Source organism: Stegodyphus dumicola, chromosome X1 (assembly GCF_044657685.1).
Source record: "Stegodyphus dumicola isolate Sdum_Otavi_A_Nest chromosome X1, ASM4465768v1".
NCBI classification, from domain to species: domain Eukaryota; kingdom Metazoa; phylum Arthropoda; class Arachnida; order Araneae; family Eresidae; genus Stegodyphus; species Stegodyphus dumicola.
The window spans coordinates 205,521,884-205,541,889 of NC_140780.1; the positions used below are offsets into that span (position 1 = coordinate 205,521,884).

Sequence of the window (20,006 nt, forward strand, 5' to 3'; positions counted from 1 at the left end):
ATGAGTGCAATTGATTAAGCTTGATAGCATTGCATAGGCAAAAATTGCTTGATTATAACTTCCTGTTTTTGCTGAAGCTGCTTGAGTGGTTTTAATATATCTAATTCCCCCCCTTTTTTTTTTTTCAATTTCACCTGATATTCGTCAGCAGAGGTGTGCCAATAAGTAGCCGAGTAGAAATCTAAATATTGGTTCTTTGGCACACACTCACTTTCTGGCCACTAAATAAATGGATGTACTACATGGGACTTCTGTGGTTTTCTCCAATATGTTCCAATATGTAAAACAAGCCAGTTGCAGTTAGAGAGTCCATTATGAAAGTGTGCCTCATAAGGCAAATAGCCTTTGGAAGTACTTTTACCAAATTAAATAACCAGATCTTTGAAATAGTCTTTTAATAAGTTTTCATAAATAGCTACAGGAATTTGTTTAAATTTTTCTTATAGCATAATGAATAGATGATGAATGCATGAGGTATACTTTTGATGTTCAGCGAAGGCTTAGATCATTACTTTGGATCAGGCTGTCAAAATCTTAGTTCATATCTCTACAAAACTTAACACTGTGAAATGTCTCTTGTGAGCATTTGTGCTCTTATGTAAAAACAAGAAAACCTACTCCCTTAAATCTAAAACAGAAAGTCTTGTTCCATACCCTTAAATCAATGCATTCTGATTTTATTACACTCATGTCCATAAATTAAGGATAATTCGGAGTCATGTGGAAATCTTACTCTAAAATAAATATATCACAAGTAAAATCACTACGCACATCTTCAAGAATCATATGCAAATTTCAGGAAGTAACCAGATGACACCCATGGTACGTCACAATGACGAGAGTGTAAGAGAGTGGATAAGGAATACAGGCAAAGAAGTAAAATTGTGCGCAGGCGCTTTATAAGCATTTCAGTGCAATAACCGAATAGTTATAAAACAAAGGATGCATTTGGATGATTTTTTACGTGGTAGAATTATCGGCTGTCTGGAATTTGGGCGTACCCAACTGGAAGTATCAGACGAACTTGGAATTGCCCAGAGTGTCATCTCGAGGCTTTGGCAACGATTCCAAGATGATGGTAATGTGAGTAGACATTACAGCATAGGTCGCCCCAGTGTTACAACGGCGAATGAGGACCGGTATTTGGCAGTTACTGCCAAAAGAAACAGGCGGAGCACAGCCTCAGACCTGTCTCGTCAGCTCTCCTCAGCCACTAGTACCACAATTTCAAGGCAGACCGTGTACAGACGCTTAGGGCAGATTGGTCTATATGCTCGTGGACCTGTCAGATGCATTCCACTTACTGCAACTCACTTTCGCCTGCAGTTAGCCTGGAGTAGAGAGCATGCATTGTGGACACTGCAATAGTGGGCTTGTGTGATGTTTTTCTACGAGTCCAGGTTTAGCTTGCAGTCTGATTCTTGCCGGACTTCATATGGAGAGCTCCAGGTACCCATTACCACCAAGAAAACAGCATTGAATGACACCGTAAAGGTGGTGCAGGAGTGCTTGTTTTGGGTGGAATTATTCTGTGTTCCAGAACTGACCTGCATGTTCAAATTGGAACCATGACAAGCCAAATCTATCGGGCCGTCATTCTGGAACAACATGTATGTTTGTTTCGGGGCGCCATGGGCGCACAATTTGTGTTTATGGATGACAACGCCCGTCCTCACCGTGCAAACATCATAAGCGAGTGCCTTCAATCGGAGGATATCACCCGTATGGACTGGCCAGCATTCTCACCGCACTTGAATCCAGTAGAGCACGTGTGGAACATACTTGGCCAATGAGTTGCAGCCCATCATTCTCCTCCTACATGTCTACCGGAACTTCGGAGAGCATTGCTTTTTCAGTGGTGTAATATCCCCCAAGATCAGATCGATAATTTGATACTCAGCATGCCTAGGCATTGTACGGACTGTATTGCATCGTCTGGGAGACATACAATGTATTAACAATCATACCAACCATGTAATATTGATTTTTTGTAAATAGGTTTTTTTTGTAATTTGCTCCAGAGAGAAAAAATCGCTAATTTTTTTAATAATATCAAACATATAGCATCTTTTTTGCTCTTTACCTTTTGTTTAATAAATAAGCTTTACAAATAATTCAAATTTGTTTTGCTTCTAACTCTTCCTTTGGCTGATTTTGCATTATCCATAATTTATGGATATGAGTGTATTAGCATAATTTGCTTTTTTCAAATGCTGTTCACGTGGCTTTATCTGTGTCATAATATTTCCTTTGGAATACCAAATCTTATACAGTCAAAAGTCGTTAATTCGGACACCCATAATCCGGAATGATCTATAATCCGGACCTCAAAGCTAAAAACTTTCTGCGCATGCGCCGCATTGACACATGCGCATAGGCGTTTACGCTTGCGCGAAAGACTTTTACGACTGCGCATATGCGTGTGCGCAAGTGCAGAATACGTTTTCGCATGCGCGTTTTATGTATAACGGACGGTATAAGCTAAAATTATCTAATTATCTATTTCAGTTAATGTTGATGATTGCGTTGTTCCTTAATCTTCGAATTGGATCCGACTTATTATTTTTTGCAGACTGTAAGAGCAATTTTATAAAAGTAAACTTGAACTTTCGATTATGTCAAATAGAATTTCCAATGCTGGAGCTCCCAAAGGATCTACAAAATGAAAGTATGTTTCGATGTCAATCAAACAAAAAGTGGAATTACTGCAAAAAAATGGATAAAGACATGAAGAAGGTGACAGAAAGGTTAGTGAAAACGAAAAAATTTCGATTGACAAGTTAGTCGGTATTCTCGGCACAGCAATTACGGGACTTGAACAGCGAAACTTTGTAACTAAACAAGAAATTATGTCTGTTTATAGAATTAAAAAGAGAAGTATTATCACATAAAACGAAGCAACTTAAACAACTAACATTGAAAGAAATATTTAATAAAGTAAACAAATATATATATATATATATTTTTTTTTTTTTTTTTTTTTTTTTTTTGTAAATTCTGATACTCTTTAGATCATAATTGTTCTTTATTTCATAAATTACGGTTTCATATTTTTAATTTTAGAATTTCTGCATGCCATCTTACGAGATTTAAACTGATGATTTATAATCCGGAAAAATCGATAATCCGGAATCGCCGAAGTCCTGACGAGTCCGGATTAACGACTTTTGACTGTACCATGAGTTATTGCTTCACAGGTAATTTTTTTAATAATTTCACACACAGTGGCTGTGTTGTTTGCACTGTTCCAAGTAACAGCACAGACTAGCAGGTGTTACCATTTGCTTTAGAGTAGCTGTGCAGTCAAGACAACTTAGTACAGTCATATCCTGTGGAACAAATACTGTCACTGGCCTTATTCTTGAGCTGAGATAAAAATTATTTGCAATAGCTATTAATGCCATCTGGTAGCTTCATCTGATTATGCATTTTTTTGCATGTTGTGGCTTGACAGAATTCTTAGGGCTGTTGGCTCACAAATAGAGTTAATGATTCTGTGCCGTTTCTTCTTTAGAATAATGCTGCTTATTGTTAATCAGGGACACATTCATTTGCACAGAAATTTCTCGGTCCGAATGACCAAATGTTCAAATTTTAAACACCAAGATGATTTTGAGAGTTGTCTCAGCTATTTTTCTTCATTTGTTATGGGAGCAAATATGACCTCATGCATTAATATCATGCCCCTGATTGTTAATGCATTGCTGTCTTCACCTTTATAACAAATGTTAGATTCACAAGTTATGGGTAGTTCTACTTGAAGTTTACTGGGTAAATTTTAGAAATACTGTGTATGTATTGATATTGTTCCATATTTATAAAAAAAAAATTCTACATTTTAATTTTTTATGTGTTTAATATTTTTAGGTTTGTTATTACTTAAGGTTTTCCAGATAATGTATAAATTAACTCATTGGCCTGAACATAAGACTAATTCTCTTAAAATGCTCTTCTAGAAATTGTTAGTCTTAATCTGATATTATATATTGTCACATGTGCTATAAATTGTAAGTCAAAGAAAGCATATTAATGAAGTTGTATACCATTTAAATATCTGTTCTGTAGGAAATATTCATGTAAGTGAGGCTGTTTTTTTTATGTAAGTTCCTTTTTACCTGTTAAGAACTTTCAGAAATGGGGAATTGTCTTACATTTCAGGTCATCTGAATTAAGCTTATACAGTATTTCAAATTAAAATTTTTGTGCAAAACATTTGTATGTCATTGAAAGCCTTTTTTATATAGAAATCTTTTATAGGAGACTTAGTTTGAGGCCAACAGCTGAAGAATTAGAGCAGCGAAACATCTTAAAAAGTAGGCTTTTTCCCCCTTTAATAATGATTTACCCCAAATAAAGTATCAAGTCTTAAATAAATACTATCATAATTTTTTTAAGGCAGAAGTTTGTTTATATTAATTGGAAGTATTGCCAAAATATGCCTAAATTTTATTTATGTTTGCATAGTGAAATTTAATGCTGCCTGACTATACATTTTGAAATACAGTAATAGCATGTAGCTTTTTATTTTAAATGTGTAGATCAATGATATTTTCATGTGCGTGGGGGTGGGTGAACGTGAGAAAGAGAGTGGGAGAACAAATGACAAGTTATAAAGTTATGTAATATGCAATTTAATATATGGGATGATTTAAAAATATCTAACAAAAATGTACAGGTTGGCAGAGAGGACCAAAATAAGCAGTTTTTGAAATGAAATGTGTCTGCAGAAATGGCATGTTGTGGTAGTGCAGGTCACTGTTTAGCTGTAAAGTATGGGTTCTGCTAATATTAAATCATCATTTCCCAAGTGAATTATGAGCAGTATGCTTTGCTGTACGAAATAAAGCTCACCAACTTCATTTTATCTATGAGGCAGTGGCTAAAATGGAGTAATTACTTCAATAAGGCTCAGAAAAGGATTCCTAAGTACCTCCTTTTATCAGGTGCTCCATTTCTGTCAGCAGTCCTGTAAATAAAATGCATATCGATGAGCTTCATGGCGTGATGCTTACCTCTCAAAATTTGCATGGGGAATGATGATTTAGGTCAGCAGATTACTGTTAGCTGCTGCCGAAGTGGCCTATACCACCTCGGTAAGGCATTTCCACTAACACATTCCATTATAAAATGCTTACTTTGGCCCCTTCTACAATTTTGGTCAGATAGTTTTGAATTACCCTCTGTATTTAACTTTGAAATTTCTGATTTTGTTTATGGTCTTTTTGTTCTCTTTTTTATTAAAATTAAATGATAGCACTTCTTGAATTTTGCCGTTAGTTTAATATTTTTTACCATGCTTTCATACTTAATCTTTCAAATGGACCACAAATAACTGATTTATTTATATCAGGAACTATTTATATTTTAATTTTTTTCAGTAAGTAGTAAAGTCTTGTATATTTTCTTACTACTGTCAGTATTGACAAACAGAATATTTTTCTCTTTGATTTTATAACACATGAGCAGTTGGTGACATTTCCCAACTGATATCCAGAATTAAACTCTGGACAACTATTATGGTTAAAGTATTCAAACTACATAATAAAATGTAATGATATTTGTACATGTAAATTAATTTAAAGGAATATTTGTATAAAATGCCAAGTTGAGTTTTTCATTCAAATCCACTTGGGAAAGTAATGGCGTATTTAATTTTTGATATATGAAATATACCATCACATTCCACAGGCAAAAGCTTTCTTGTGGATACTGTTCTCATGCATGCTTATTTGATTCAGTGAACTAGATAGCTGTAGGTGGAGAAAGTCTATCTCAGTCCCTGAATATATTCCATAATAGTTTCCCTCTTATTGTAGCAATTTAAGAATAAGGATAGAATATCATGAATGCAGTATTTCCATTCCTCTCCAGTATTTTCCAAAGAGCAGGATTTCTCACAGTTTATTATATGACTTCAACAATCAGGCGTAAGAGATTGGATACAAACTAGAAGATCTGTGCAGCCTTTTTTTTTTTTTTTTTTTTTTTTTTTTTGGATAGTTATCAAATATGAGCCCAGTGAAGTCTGCTTTATGCATACAATCCATGCATTGTATGCATGCAACTTGATCTAAGAGAAATATCATTTGAACTTTTGAATATTCCTGAAGCCAGTGATAAATGATTTGTATTGTTTTCTTAATATGTCAAGATCAGGTTTACAAGCAAAAATCCCAAACAAAAATCACCAGTTATTTATAAAAAATATTTGTTACTTATTAAGCAATAATAGAAATCCTTTAAACTAACAGTTCTTTCATTTTCCCCATTAATTCCAATAATATTTAGATTTGTACAAAAATTTGAGCTATACCTAACTCATTTCATCACATAACTTTGTGGAATGTGATTTTGCCGTACACACAATCTGTTAATGACGTAATCCCTCACATTCACAGCAAGGGTTTACTATATTCACATGTTAGAACTATGCATTCAGTTAATAATGTAGTATCTGACATGTCATGCATTATTTACAGATTAAGGTTTTCAAACTTTTATTTTAAAAGATTCCAGTTCTTAATTATTCTTTTGTTTTCAGTGTGAAGCTTTGCTAAGCCTGTTAACATTTAGATTGCAAAACTCACTCCTGGTAAAAACTAGACTATTGCATTTTCAGAATCAGAATCTATTATGTATAATGAAGTAATTATCACTATTATTCAAAATAAGAGAGACAAAGAGAAGGCAAAAACAAAAAGCTATAAGGACTTTGATATTCATAGTAAGCGATGGATTCTTAAACTGGGATGTCTTATAGAGGGTTTGCAATAATTTTGCATTCAATGTAAACGTTTCCCTTGTAGTAAATTGTGAAGAAATTTAAGTAAACTGAAAGCCATTTTATTCTTACAGATAACACAATGTTACAAACACTATTTTATCAACTTTAGTCAGAATTTGACATTGTCAATCATGCTGATTTGGCAGCCGATATACGATCCTGTCTCTGGTAGCAGTAAAATTTTCTCTAACTTTGGTAGCTGAACGTTTTCATTTTGTAAGAGTCAGGCTGCCATATAGGGTTATAGCATTTTATCTCACATATAACAAAATTCGCACAAATGGGGTTCACAGGATCTCCTTTCTCTCTGAGGCATGCATTCCAGAATTTCCTGGAAGTAAGTATGCACAACTGGTACTAGAATATGTAACATAATTATGTTTGTCCACTAATAGCTTTCCTTATCTATCTTTTATGATAATTTTTTTATGTTTGCCATGTTGAATTTCTGCAATACTTTTAGTTTCAAGGAACAACTGTTTATGTTTTGAATATTGATTTTTCATTTATATATTCTTAATTTTTATTGGTAAGTTGTAACAATTCTGATGTAGGATCAGCTTCTAATATCTTAGCATTGAATATTCAGAATCTTAATATTTATAGTAAAATATAGCTTTTTTGATAAGAGAAAATTCTGCTGTTATTGGTCTTCAAATTAAAGCTATGTTGATATGTCTTTTCATTTCCTCATGAATAATTTCATTTTGAAGTAACATCATCATTATTGTAATAGCTGCTGCTTTCTGGGAAAGAAATTGTTTAAATTCTACAAACTAGTGAAAATTCTCAGTTTTTAAATTCCATTTTTATAGCAGTGTTTTAATATGGTTGCATTTACCATACAATATTAATTGTACTTTTTCTTTAATTGACTGATCACTTATCTAAGCCAAAGCATATGTCCCCGGGCCATTACAATCTGTGAGTTCATTGGAAAATGTGCGAATGGTCATACTGTTTTAGCTTTTAGTTGTAGATTGGACTGTAAAAATGCATTAAACTTTGGTGGTTCTTTAATGTTATTGGTGTACATTTAAAGAGTTGAAGCTTACATCATAATTTTGTAAACGTTGCATGGAAATTAACTCTTAATGAATCTTCAAATGATAGTTTTCTGTTTCTTTAGGCTCATGTGATTGCATATGAGTGGTTTGGTTTATTTGATTAGGGCAGAGCATTCTATGGCTATTCTCCTTGTACATGAGGGAAGTTTGTTTTAGTGCAAATGTACACACTGAATGTAATATGTGCAAAATGTATTTTCGTAACTTTTTTTTGGTGGGAAGGGGAAGAATGTTTTCATTATCATTGACATTTCAAATTAATATGTGATATTTAATGTGAGCAGAATTTAATTCAAATGAAATATTTTGGTTTTTGTAAATAATACTTGTATTACTTAGCATAAATTAACAATATTTTTATTCTTCACAAATGCCAATATTCTGTAAATCTTTAACATGTGTTGATGCTAAATTTCATAAGTGCATCAATGAAAATAATCAATCTGCTGACTTGTCTCATTTTATAGAGAATTATGGGTTGACATATCTGAATTAATGGTTACTTAGAAAATAATTGTAAGCAATGACAAGATGAAAATTATGTATTATTAAATACCAAGAAATCCTTCATTTACTTCTTATGAAGGAAACCATCCCATAACTTTTCTCATGTTGGGATATTTCTAGTTTGTCAGATTAATATGTAAGTTTAATACATCATTTTGGTTTTTCTAGTATAATTTTGTTTTACTTAACTTTCTGTCATACCCTCATGTTGTCAAAACTATTATTTAATTATATGTGTTGTGTACTTAATATTCACAATGCATCTGTACTAATTGAGTCACTCAACACTAAACAGAACTTGATTTTAAACCAAACAACGTTATGACTCTAGATACAGTGACTGAAAGAAAAATTATTCAGGCATGGAAAACTTTCAAGCTTTTAACAATAAAGTCAGTCATCTATTGTTCCAAAACTACTTTTTCATTGTTTTTTCTGCGTTTAATTTCCATGCAAAATCTATTATGTTAATTAAAATTAAATAAATTGGTTTAAATATCTTGTGTCTGTAAAATGTCTGGAAGAAGGATTTTAAAGTTAGATAGAAAGATGCTTTAAGTTGAGGAGCTAATTTATAAGCCGAAGAAATTCTGTGATTTCTTTTGACATAAGAAATCTTATAATACTTTGCTAGAATTGTGGAAAATGTGAGAGAAAAAGAGTAATTGTTGAATGTAAGCAAATCTACTGTTCCTAATACAAAATTTCAAAATACCTTAAACCAAATTTAATTGATTACGAATGATGAACAGAGCATCCAAAGCATTTTAGTGAAGGCAAGGGAAGATGGATTGTTAGAAATATTACTTGTAGTTCTAAAATCAGGACAGTGATATCGACTTTAGAAGCCCAACAAATACTTAGTCCACTATTGAAGGGACTGTGATCAAACAGTTTAAGAAAATGTAACTTCTATGACTGAATTGCTAGAGGAAATCATTTCTGTGTAAAGGGAATTGAAGAGCATAATTACAATTCAAGAGGACTTGTATTAAAAGGCTACAAGATTTCTGTAGTTCAGTTACATTTGTAGATAAATATGAATTTAGAATTTTTGAAAACAATGAAAAGCAAATAGTATAACTAAAACCCATTACTGAACTTCAAATGAAGAATCTTACTCTTTCAGTAAAACCATGGTGGAGGTAGCGAGAGAGTCTGGGGCTGTGCAAGTGCTTGTGATGTTGGAAATCAGTATTTTATTGATGGCAAAATCGATAAATTAATGTATTTAAATATTTTTAAACAAAACTTGAAACAGAGTTCTAAACAATAGGCATCTTGTGGTATTACAGACTATATGAGGACAATAAGTTCAAGCATACTGCTCATATTTGTGAACTGTAAACTTTGTATAAACTGTACACATGTAATCAGAATGCTTAGACAGAGTCCGGATCTCATGCCTACTGAGCATATTTGGGATCATTTACTAGACAGAATTAATAAATGTGAAATTGCCAACAAAAATTAGCCTTAATTAGCAAAATCTTATAAGATCCATGCTTAGAAGAAGACTCAGTGAAGTCATAAATAGGAAAAGAGACCCAACATATAACTGAAGTATTTTTTAGAGTTTAAAAAATATGTTTGTGGGGTTTTGATGATTACTTTCTTGCTTGTACATAAAAAATGTGTTATTAAATACTTATTCAGCATAATTAATAATAATAGTAATTTTTTAATAATTTTAACATTTTTCTATTTTGTTTAGCCCAAGATATGGCATGTAAGGCAAGCTTCCTTCTGTTGTTTATCTCAAAAAGTTCTAATACAAAAGTTTTTGACATTTTAGCAATCTTTCATGTTGTTGTCATTGCTTAATGTTCAAGATCTAGCATACAAAATTAGAGCAGAAAATCCAAAACCAGGTCAGGGCAGTACTGAAAATCTTCCGGAAAATGATGTATTAAAGTAAGTTCTGTTTTGAAACCATATCTTGGAGCACCCAGAAGACAATCTTTTCTAATCTAGTTTATGTAATATTTTTATGTAGAGACAGTGCCTCAGTATAAAGATTATAAATGAATGCAGTGCATTCTGTAGCTAAAGAAAAATAAAATGTGTCCTAGGAAGATATAGCAGGAAATGCATAGCTTACAAGTTAACCACAATTTAACCTGAATATCAAGAGGATGCGAAGGGTAACTTACTATACAGAGTGCTCCAAAATAAAGTTTCCTAATGCCAGTAGTACTTTTTGTGGCTGAAAGTAAAAAATTTCTTGTACAGGAGGAAATGCATAGCTTTTGAAATATTGAACATCAATTAAGAAAATATCCTAAAGCTAGCTGCTTGCCACCTCATATAAAAGTAGTAGAAACATAAAAATCAGCAAATTAGATTTCAGCTTGTGTGATTAAAAGACAAGGTGTGGTCTTTTTCAATAAATGTTAGCGCTGATAATGTATTAAGTTACCGTATACCACATACAAAGCCTTTATTGTGAAATATATTGCAAAGACTTTGAGAGAAAATTACATGGACATTACACTAAGTTCTCAAAATATAAACGAATAGCAGAAACAGCATAGCATCATCGCAGAGACTGGCAGATATGTTTCAAGATGGAGCATTGCAGATCTGCTTGACAACATTCTCAATGCATTACCAAAATTCATGGAAATGGGATCTGGATCTTTATGGAATAGCAGAGTTTGTGAGAGAAACTGAATGACAAGATTATGTGAAAGCTAGACACCACATCCTTTTGTTACTGATTTCAGTGTCCTCATGGTTATAAGCTAAGCATTCCCTTTGTACCCCATTATAAAATAGGACTTTTTTCTACTTACCAACATCTGTGGAGTGCAGTCTTGGCATTTAACAAATGTATTCTGAACACCCTGTAGCATATTGTTGCATGCGTATGGGTTCGTAATAGATTGATTGCACACAGGTCCGATGATAGGTATATATATATATTTATTTATTTATTTAATTAACAAGAAAATTATTGCAAGTACACAGCTCGACATTGGAAATGCAATACCAAGATGGAATGGTCAGAAATTTGTGCAAATTTTAGAGTCGATGCACATCACTGAGTTATGCGAATGATGTGAAATGAGCAGCTCTCCGACGCACGTGAAGTAAGATATAAGGGAAGGAATGTGCAGAATGTGCAATATTTGTGTCGTTATTTTTGCCAGACAAATTATTGAAGAAATTTGGTTTTTGTACCGGAGGATACGTGGAATAGGAGAGAATGCCAGGCCACCATCAACGAAGGCACTTCCAGCAGATAGACGATTTTACGAGGGGTATGGTGATCGGACTGAGAAGGGCAGTTTGGTCCTTACGTCAAAACGCAGCTGATACCCACATGGATGCGAGCACGGTGCATCAGCTATGGCAAACATGGTTGGAACAAGGAAATGTGGGAAGGAAGAGGGGTGCAGGTGCAGTCACAGTGACATCAGCACGCGTGGATCAACGAATCCGTCGACAAGCTGTGGCAAGTCACTTGTACAACAATTTAGCAGCATGTGCAAGATACCATGGATGTTCCCGTGTCAACCACAACCATTTCCCGTCGATTGTTTGAATGTGGCCTCCACTCACGCCGTCCATTAAGAAGACTGCCATTCACCCCGCAGCATAGACGCCAACGTTTAGAATGGTGCGAGACTGGAGCGATGTGGATAACAGAATAGCGAAACATCGTGTTCTCAGATGAATCACGCTTCTGTTTATCCAGTGACAGTCACTGCATACGTGTGTGGCAATGACGTGGAGACAGATCTAATCCGGCAGTAACTGTAGAACGCCCCACCACGCGACAATGTGGCATAATGGTTTGGGGCGCTGTCCGTGGTGGTCCTACATCCTACTGAGCCAACGCCATTCTCGCTTCGTATTCTGACTATCATTTTGAAATAAAGATCACGTATTGCTGCTTGCTGTCTCTGTCCTTTTCCAAATTTCATCACTTTCTGACCACTCCTTCTTGGTGTTGCATTTTCAGTGTCGAGCAGAGTATTTCCATGCAATATGCTGCTGAAAATTGATCAGTATAGACAAAATGTAAGAAATTTAGAACCAATTTCACAATGACTCAAGTAAAATTAAATACCAATAAATTCCAAAATACCCTATAAATATGTAAAATAAGAATTTAAAAAAATATTTAATATTAAAACCTAAAAATCACAAAAACCAGAAGAAAAAAAACAAAAGAAGAGGAATTCTATCAAATCTGATATAACATGATCAACAGGCAGATACATCTCACTCAAATGCAATCCCCTTTCCATTTGAAAACCACTGTGTTTCTGTATCCAAAATTAGCTGATGAATCATTCTAAAGTATTTAATTATAACAGTTCATCCAAAAATTTTGAAGTCTTCCCTGAGACAGTGTATGTAAAAATTTTACCTCCAATAAAGCAACTGAAATTATTTAGACAATTTTAACTGAATTTAGAATTGAAAAAATGCAAAGTTACTCATTGTCCACAGAGCCAAACGGTTACATATACAAATATTTCATATGAACAAATTCCAGTTTTAAAACAGTTAAATACATTTTTTGACAAAATAACAAGTAAAATTGAACAATTTAATTTTATATTGATAAAAAGTGTACTTAATTGTTTAATATATTGTTGTGCGGCAGTATGTTAAATTTTAATTAATAAATATTTAGAATACAACATTTGCGAGTGGACTGAATTTGAACTTTTATTCAGAGTTTTCAACTTTAGAACATAACATGGCAAAAAACAAAGCATGAAAGTTACAATTAGCATTTACAAGAATTAAAAAAAAAATTCAAACTGTGCATTGCGAAATAAGATATCACTAACAAGCAGACGATCATGTGGCCGAAACATTCCTCCCGGTGTTGAAACATCGTTTTAAATCTAAATACCTTTTACAAATGGAATTGTCATAACAATATTAAATTATACGAAAAAGGCACTAAAATATTCACAAGAAACATAATGTGAAATTATGAAAATTAAACACAGTTGTTCTAAAAACAGATGCAAAGAAGCCTTGGCACAGTTCAGGTACGTAAATATATTTAAAGCAAAGTACAAGCTATAATGATTTGCGAAAAAACTTAACTAGTGATAGGCAAAACACTTAAGTTTGTGAATTAAGAAAACTTCTGAAAACTCCATTAGCAGTTTTAAGCTTAACGATATGCACAATATTATTTGCACTAGGTAAAACTTCGAAAACTCTTCCTAATTTCCATCGTAGGGGGAATAAATTGTCTTCCTTTATGATAACTAAATAATTAATCTTTAAAGTAGGTGTCACTTTAAACCATTTTGAACCTTGTTGTAAATTAGAAATGTATTCATTGGGCAATCTTTTCCAAAAATTTCGAAACATTTCCTAAACAAGTTTCCAGCTTTGTAATATGGGAATTTTTTGATCGTGTAAGCTTTCTTCAGATAAAGCAGTCAGCTGGGTACCAATTAAGAAATGTCCCGTCGTAAGTGTAGAAAACTCTGATGTATCTCCAGACACTGGACACAAAGGTCGCGAATTTAAGCAAGTTTCAATTTGAGCTATCAATGTCGTAAATTCTTCTTTCGCCAGAAGTTGTGCACATATGGTTCGCTTGAGATGTAACTTTGTAGATTTGAATGCAATGATTCTTTTAAGTTTTAAGAATGATGAAACTTCATTAAGGACTGGAATTTGCGAAGCAACTGTTCCATTTGAACAAGAAATACTTTTGCATTGTTCCTTTAAGAACTCTTCTGAAAATGGTAAGTCTGAAAACGGAATATTATTTGAATTGAGCCGCTGAGATCCTGTTCACCATAAATCATGAGTAGAAAACTCTGAAGGGAAAAGACCTCGTGATGCACAATCAGCAGGATTCTCTTTTCTTCTTATGTGATTCCAATGTGATGACGGTAGAACTGACTGAATTTCGAAAACGCTTCTGGCCACGAAAGTTTCTCAGCATGTGGGTTCTGATTGTATCCATGACAAAACAATCGTTGAATCACTCCATGCATGTGCATCATTAACATCAGTTTATAAAGAATTCTGCACAACTTGAACCAAATACACTAACACAATGGCAGAGCAAATTTCTAAATGAGGAATAGAAATTACTTTCAGGGAAGCTACACGAATCCTTGATGTTAGTAGTTGCATCGAAACTGAAGAGTTATATGAACATTTTAAATAAATTACTGTGGTGTAAGTTTTCTCTGGTGTGTCACAGAAACAATGAAGTTCTACATTTTTTATTTTAGGCAATGAAACTCTTCTAGGAATGCGAACGCATTCAAGATTTGTGAAGATTTCTTCACTGTAGATTTTCCATCTTTGATTGATTTCATCTGGCAAGAGATCATCCCACGAGATTTGTAATTTCCATATATTTTGAAACAAGACTTTTGCAGCGACTATGAAAAGTGCTAACCAACCGAGTGGATCAAAGATTTTTTAAATAGAAAACAAAATCATTCTTTTAATAGAATTGTCTGTGTTCTCAAAATTTCAAAGTCACGAGTCTTGCGTTGGCTATCACTCCACACACAATAATTTTATTAATTTAGTATCTATCAACAATTGTACGTTATAAGGTATTTCTCCTGCCTTCCTAGTGTGTCTTTGTTGTGTAGTAGTTCTGCGCGCTGGGCCAGTATTCCAGAGGTCTGTGGTTCGATTCCTGGTGAAGGCGGTTGCTCATTTTTCAATCTCTCTTGCTTCCAAAAATCCTAATGTCTCTACAGTGGCCCCTGAAATAAAAAGGTGTTGAATGAGGATTCACCACATCCAGGATTGGGCTATTGGGTCCCCTAAAAACCCCAGTCGCCCTTAAAAAAGAGAGTATATAAGGTATTTCTACCATCTTTCTAGCATGCCTTCGTGGTGTAGTGGTTTTGCACGCTGGGCTGGTACTCCAGAGGTTTGTGGTTCGATTCCCGGCGAAGGCGATTGCTCATTTTTCAATCTCTCTTGCTTCCAAAAATCCTAATGTCTCTACAGTGGCCCCTGAAATAAAAAGGTGTTGAATGAGGATTCACCACATCCAGGATTGGGCTATTGGGTCCCCTAAAAACCCCAGTCGCCCTTAAAAAAGAGAGTATATAAGGTATTTCTACCGTCTTTCTAGCATGCCTTCGTGGTGTAGTGGTTTTGCACGCTGGGCTGGTACTCCAGAGGTTTGTGGTTCGATTCCCGGCGAAGGCGATTGCTCATTTTTCAATCTCTCTTGCTTCCAAAAATCCTAATGTCTCTACAATGTGAAGAATTAGCGTTCTGATGATTCAATGCAGTTTTTAAAATCGAGCAATGATTTATACACCATTTATGCATTTGAAAGCCACCCTTTTGTAAAAGTTCACTCAGTTGTGAAATTAACTCTACTGCGTTAACTACTGTATCTGAATCAAATAAGATACTGTCAGTATAACAATTATGTAATATTATCTCAGCTGCCTTTAGGAATTCAGCCCCTTCATCCATTGTTAGTTGTTTGACTACGCGAGTAGCCAAGTATGAAGCTGAAGTACTGCCGTACATAACTGTGCTCAACGTGTTTTAATCGGCTTCAGTGGATCGTCTTTCCGCAATATTTTTGGTAATCGAAATCTTCATCGTAAATTTGAACTTGTCGGTACATCTTCAATAAGTCACTAGTAATGGCTATGGGATAGCATCTAAACCTCAGAAGAATAGTAAATAAGTCATCCGTACCTTGGGACTATTCATGTGTGTCATTAAGCGATATCCCTGATGCAGATTTGGCACTAGCACTGTAATCGACACATAGTTTTGTGGTAAGACTGAATTCCATTAGCACATGATGATGAGGTATGTAAAAATGCTCATTTACTGTCTCTAGATTATCATCAGATAATTCTTCCATGTGTCCAAGTGATAAATATTTGGACATGAAGACTTTATATTTGTGATATATTTCAGGAGTTTTTATTTGTTTTTGTTCCAGACTAAGAAAGTTACACAAGGCTGTTGCTTTGGAATTACCTAACACATTTCATTTTGGCCTGAATATCAATTTTACTGAGTAATGACCATTTTCAGTACGACGTGATTTTTCTCAAAATGTTTTCCATACAATCTTTCTTCTTTAGTTAAAGGTTTCAATGTGGGAATTTGCTCTAAATCCCAAAATGATTTAACTAATTCCTCGGTGTTTACGTTAAGCGTATTGACTGAAACTTGCTGATGGTTTGGGACTGCAAAATTTGTATTTGTAGCTCCAGCTGTCGATGTCAATTTCTCTCGATTCATGAAATGTAGGATCTGCTAAAGTTAAATCTTGGAAATTTTCATATAAATTCAAAGGTAATGTTGCATTTGGAATGTTTCCTGCAATTTTGTCCATTATGTAAGCGGACATAGAAATTCTGCAGCTAGTTTTAAAATGAGGTGTAAACAACAAGTCGGCTTCTCTAGTAGTTTTATAGAAAAGTTCCTAAGCATGACACTAATATCTTCGAATTCTTTATACTCAGTACTAAATTGATAGCTATTTCCCGGTGAATGAGCGATTTTTCACTACCTGAATCTAGTAAACAACTACAATTTATGAATTCCTTTTTTGAGTTTTGAACCTTAATTAAAGCAGTACACAAAAGTACATGACTTCGTTAATCATTAGCATGAGCTCCAAAATGGTGATTTTCATAGTTTGCACACACAGCTGTAGAACCTCACTCAAGTTGTATTCTGTTTTTATTTTCGATTTTGGAACAAATGCTTGTGCTTCCAGTGAAAGAGAATTAGATGCATTTTTTTTTTTTTTTAGTTTGAAATTATTTTCCAAGTGAAAATGCTATGATGATGCTTAAAACAATGTTTACAAATATTTGCACACTTACACATTTTGAAGATTATGGAGATTCTGTTTGTATTTGTGAAACGTTAAGAATTTTTTTAATAAGCAAATACCTGTTCTCTTTTATTGAAAAATATCTCTTTTAATAAATTCCAAATAATATTAAAATTTTGATGAGCTGTGGGAATTGATTGAACAATGCGATAAGCATGATTTTTTAATGAACCTTTTAAATATTGTAATTTTTGAGCTCCAGAAAAATTGGGATTTATGCAAACACTAGTATTAAATAAATCTTTAAAATCTTAAAAAAAAAAAAAAAAAAATCTTTATCCATTCCGTTAAATTTCCGCTAAATGTAGGTGTAAAGATAATTTTGGTAACTTTAAACTTTCAGCTTCACTGGAGAATGGTGTACACACCAGGGTACCTGGGCCGCAGGCCCTACCCCTATCAAACAAGAATTGGGTGCATTAACAAGTTAAAAGTTTAATAATTTTTAACCATAGTTTAATGTGTTGCTTATAAGCATAATTAATATAGAATTGATAGCTAAAAGAAGTAAGTGTGGTGAAACCACACGGAGCGAACTCTGAAAATGCGCATCTGGTCGAGAGCAGAATGAGCTGGTGACTGACATCCTGAAAGATAAACAATAGCATCGAAACAAACATAGCAAGAAAAAGGGCAAGTGTGAATCCTTCAGTGAGAAGTTATCAAAAAGTAAAAGGCATGCAAAACCTAAAACATGAGGTGGTAAACATACAATAATAATAATACAAGTAGCATACAAGAATACTGATGTTGAGGACAAATAGTCCATTGGGATACATTCGTAGGAACAATATGAGAGACAGCATTACTGAACAGAGAAAGTAACGATACAATATTACTATATAAGTGAGGTAAGCAAATTCAAACTATAAGCAATAACAGTTAGATAATACTGTCACTCAGAATTGCCATAGAGCGTTTTATATTTACTAGGTCGTTAACCCGCCAGCATGCATGCCGGATATCTCATACCCGGGGGCATATTCTTTGTCCCTTATCTCAAAGTCCCTTTCCTTGAAATGGACGAAACCTTTTGTAGCTGAACTCAAGGTCACATTCATGAAGCTGGGAGATCCGTGGAGCGATTTTTCGAATACTTTTCTAGGAATTGTACCGTTTGGATATGTGACACCCACGCGCCTTCTCGCATCTCTCAGATTTTCACCCTCACTTTCATAGTTAGTCAGCATGGTGCGGCATGTAAGTTATGATAAAGAAATGGAAAAGGTTGAGAAATATGCTAGAAACCATTTCAACAGATGATGAAACGTTTAGAGAAGAGGAGGAAGAATTAATAGACGAAGAACACAACAGCAATTATAATTCATCAACAGACAGTGATACAGATACTGAATTAGATAGTGAATTAGAAAATCAGTGAAATGATGAAAATTATGTTGGTAAAAATGGCTTGGAAGAGAAACAAATTCTGAGCGAATATTAGGACTAGTTCCAAAAGCATTATCTTTAAAATTCTAGGAAATACTGGTTATTTGAAAGTGGAAAATTACTCAAATCAATGGCGGCAGCAAATCATACTCCCTTTGAAACTAAAAGAAAAAGTAATTTCAGGAGATTGCAACATGGAACTACCATCTAAAAAGATGAAAAACGTTTACAGAAGATGCGCTGAGTGCCCTAAAAACAAGGACAGAAAGACACAGTTTCTGTGCGAGAAGTGTAATATCAGTATTTGTATAGAGCATATGTGTTCAGTCTGCCAGAGATGGGCAAAATAATTGTATGTTAAGTACTTCAATTATTATATTATTTAAGATACTCTAAATTTCATTGTTCTTCATGTTAATTCACACTTATACTCATATTTATATTATTAATGTAATTTAAAATGTGTTAATTGCTTTCCGGTATGACATACCCAGCACGCCTTCTCGTGTTCGTAATTTTGGCGCGTGTGGTCACGGGTTAACATTGTAATTACAGATTTTTGAATATTTCCTTGAATTTCAAAGAAGTTAGTGCTAGTTTACAGTAGACAGTCCTAAGTCGATCAGTTCTTAGTTCAGTGTGAATACGATTGTTGCGAATGTACCAGGGTGAATTGGTAATTTGTTTTAAAATACAGTTTTGTGCAGTTTGAAGTTTTTTGCGAACAGTTTTACAGAAGTATGCCCAAACTGGGCAGGCCTAGCAAAGCATGGGACGCAGTACGGATTTGTAAATAAGTAACTTGTTGTCACTAGATTGTAGAGACATTAGGTATTTTTTGGAAGCAGGAAAAATGAAAAATGAGCAACTGTCTTCACCGGGAATCGAACCGCGGACCTCTGGATACGCTCCCAATGTGCAGACCACCACACCACAAAGGAATGCCAAGAAGGCAGGAGAAATACCTTATATACTCCCCCTTTTAAAGAGTGACTGGGGTTTTTAGGGGACCCAGTTGCCCAATCTTGGGTGAGGAGAATCGTCATCCACACTCTCACCTTCACCATGACCAAGACCCTCGACCTGGAGACGTTGGTCAGCCTTTACGAGGTTAGTTATCAGGGTCAAGCAGACCCCTCAGTGGCAGCTCAGGCCCCACAGTCCCTGCTCGGCTTTATACATAGCCTCAGCAGGATGAAGAGAAAATCGCTAATGCGGAAGAAAAAGAACACTCAGACACCTTTGCCTCGGGGCACCACTCCCTCGGCGCAGAATTCAAAAAAGATGGGTGCTACCTTACTATATCAGTCTCCGTCGCTGGAACTCTGAGGGCTGGTCCCCCATCGAGATAAATCCGTGTTATCTAACCATCTAGCTCCACCACAGCCGGAGGAACAGACACGGCAGTACCAGTACGGTCCCT

At 34.5% G+C, this 20,006-nt stretch overlaps 1 protein-coding gene across 3 annotated transcripts in view; it reads left to right on the plus strand.

Moving 5' to 3' along the window:
* LOC118183042 (phosphatase and actin regulator 2-like) overlaps positions 1–20,006 on the plus strand; it is a 117,374-nt gene that overhangs the window by 67,244 nt on the left and 30,124 nt on the right. For 2 of the 3 annotated variants that reach the window (XM_085808290.1, XM_035352450.2), the window contains exon 8: positions 4,258–4,313. In XM_085808290.1, coding sequence (XP_085664416.1) covers positions 4,258–4,313 — 56 coding nt within the window. Of the gene's footprint in view, positions 1–4,257; positions 4,314–10,072; positions 12,973–20,006 lie in introns of those variants that run through there. The other variant, XM_035352448.2, reaches the window with a different exon arrangement.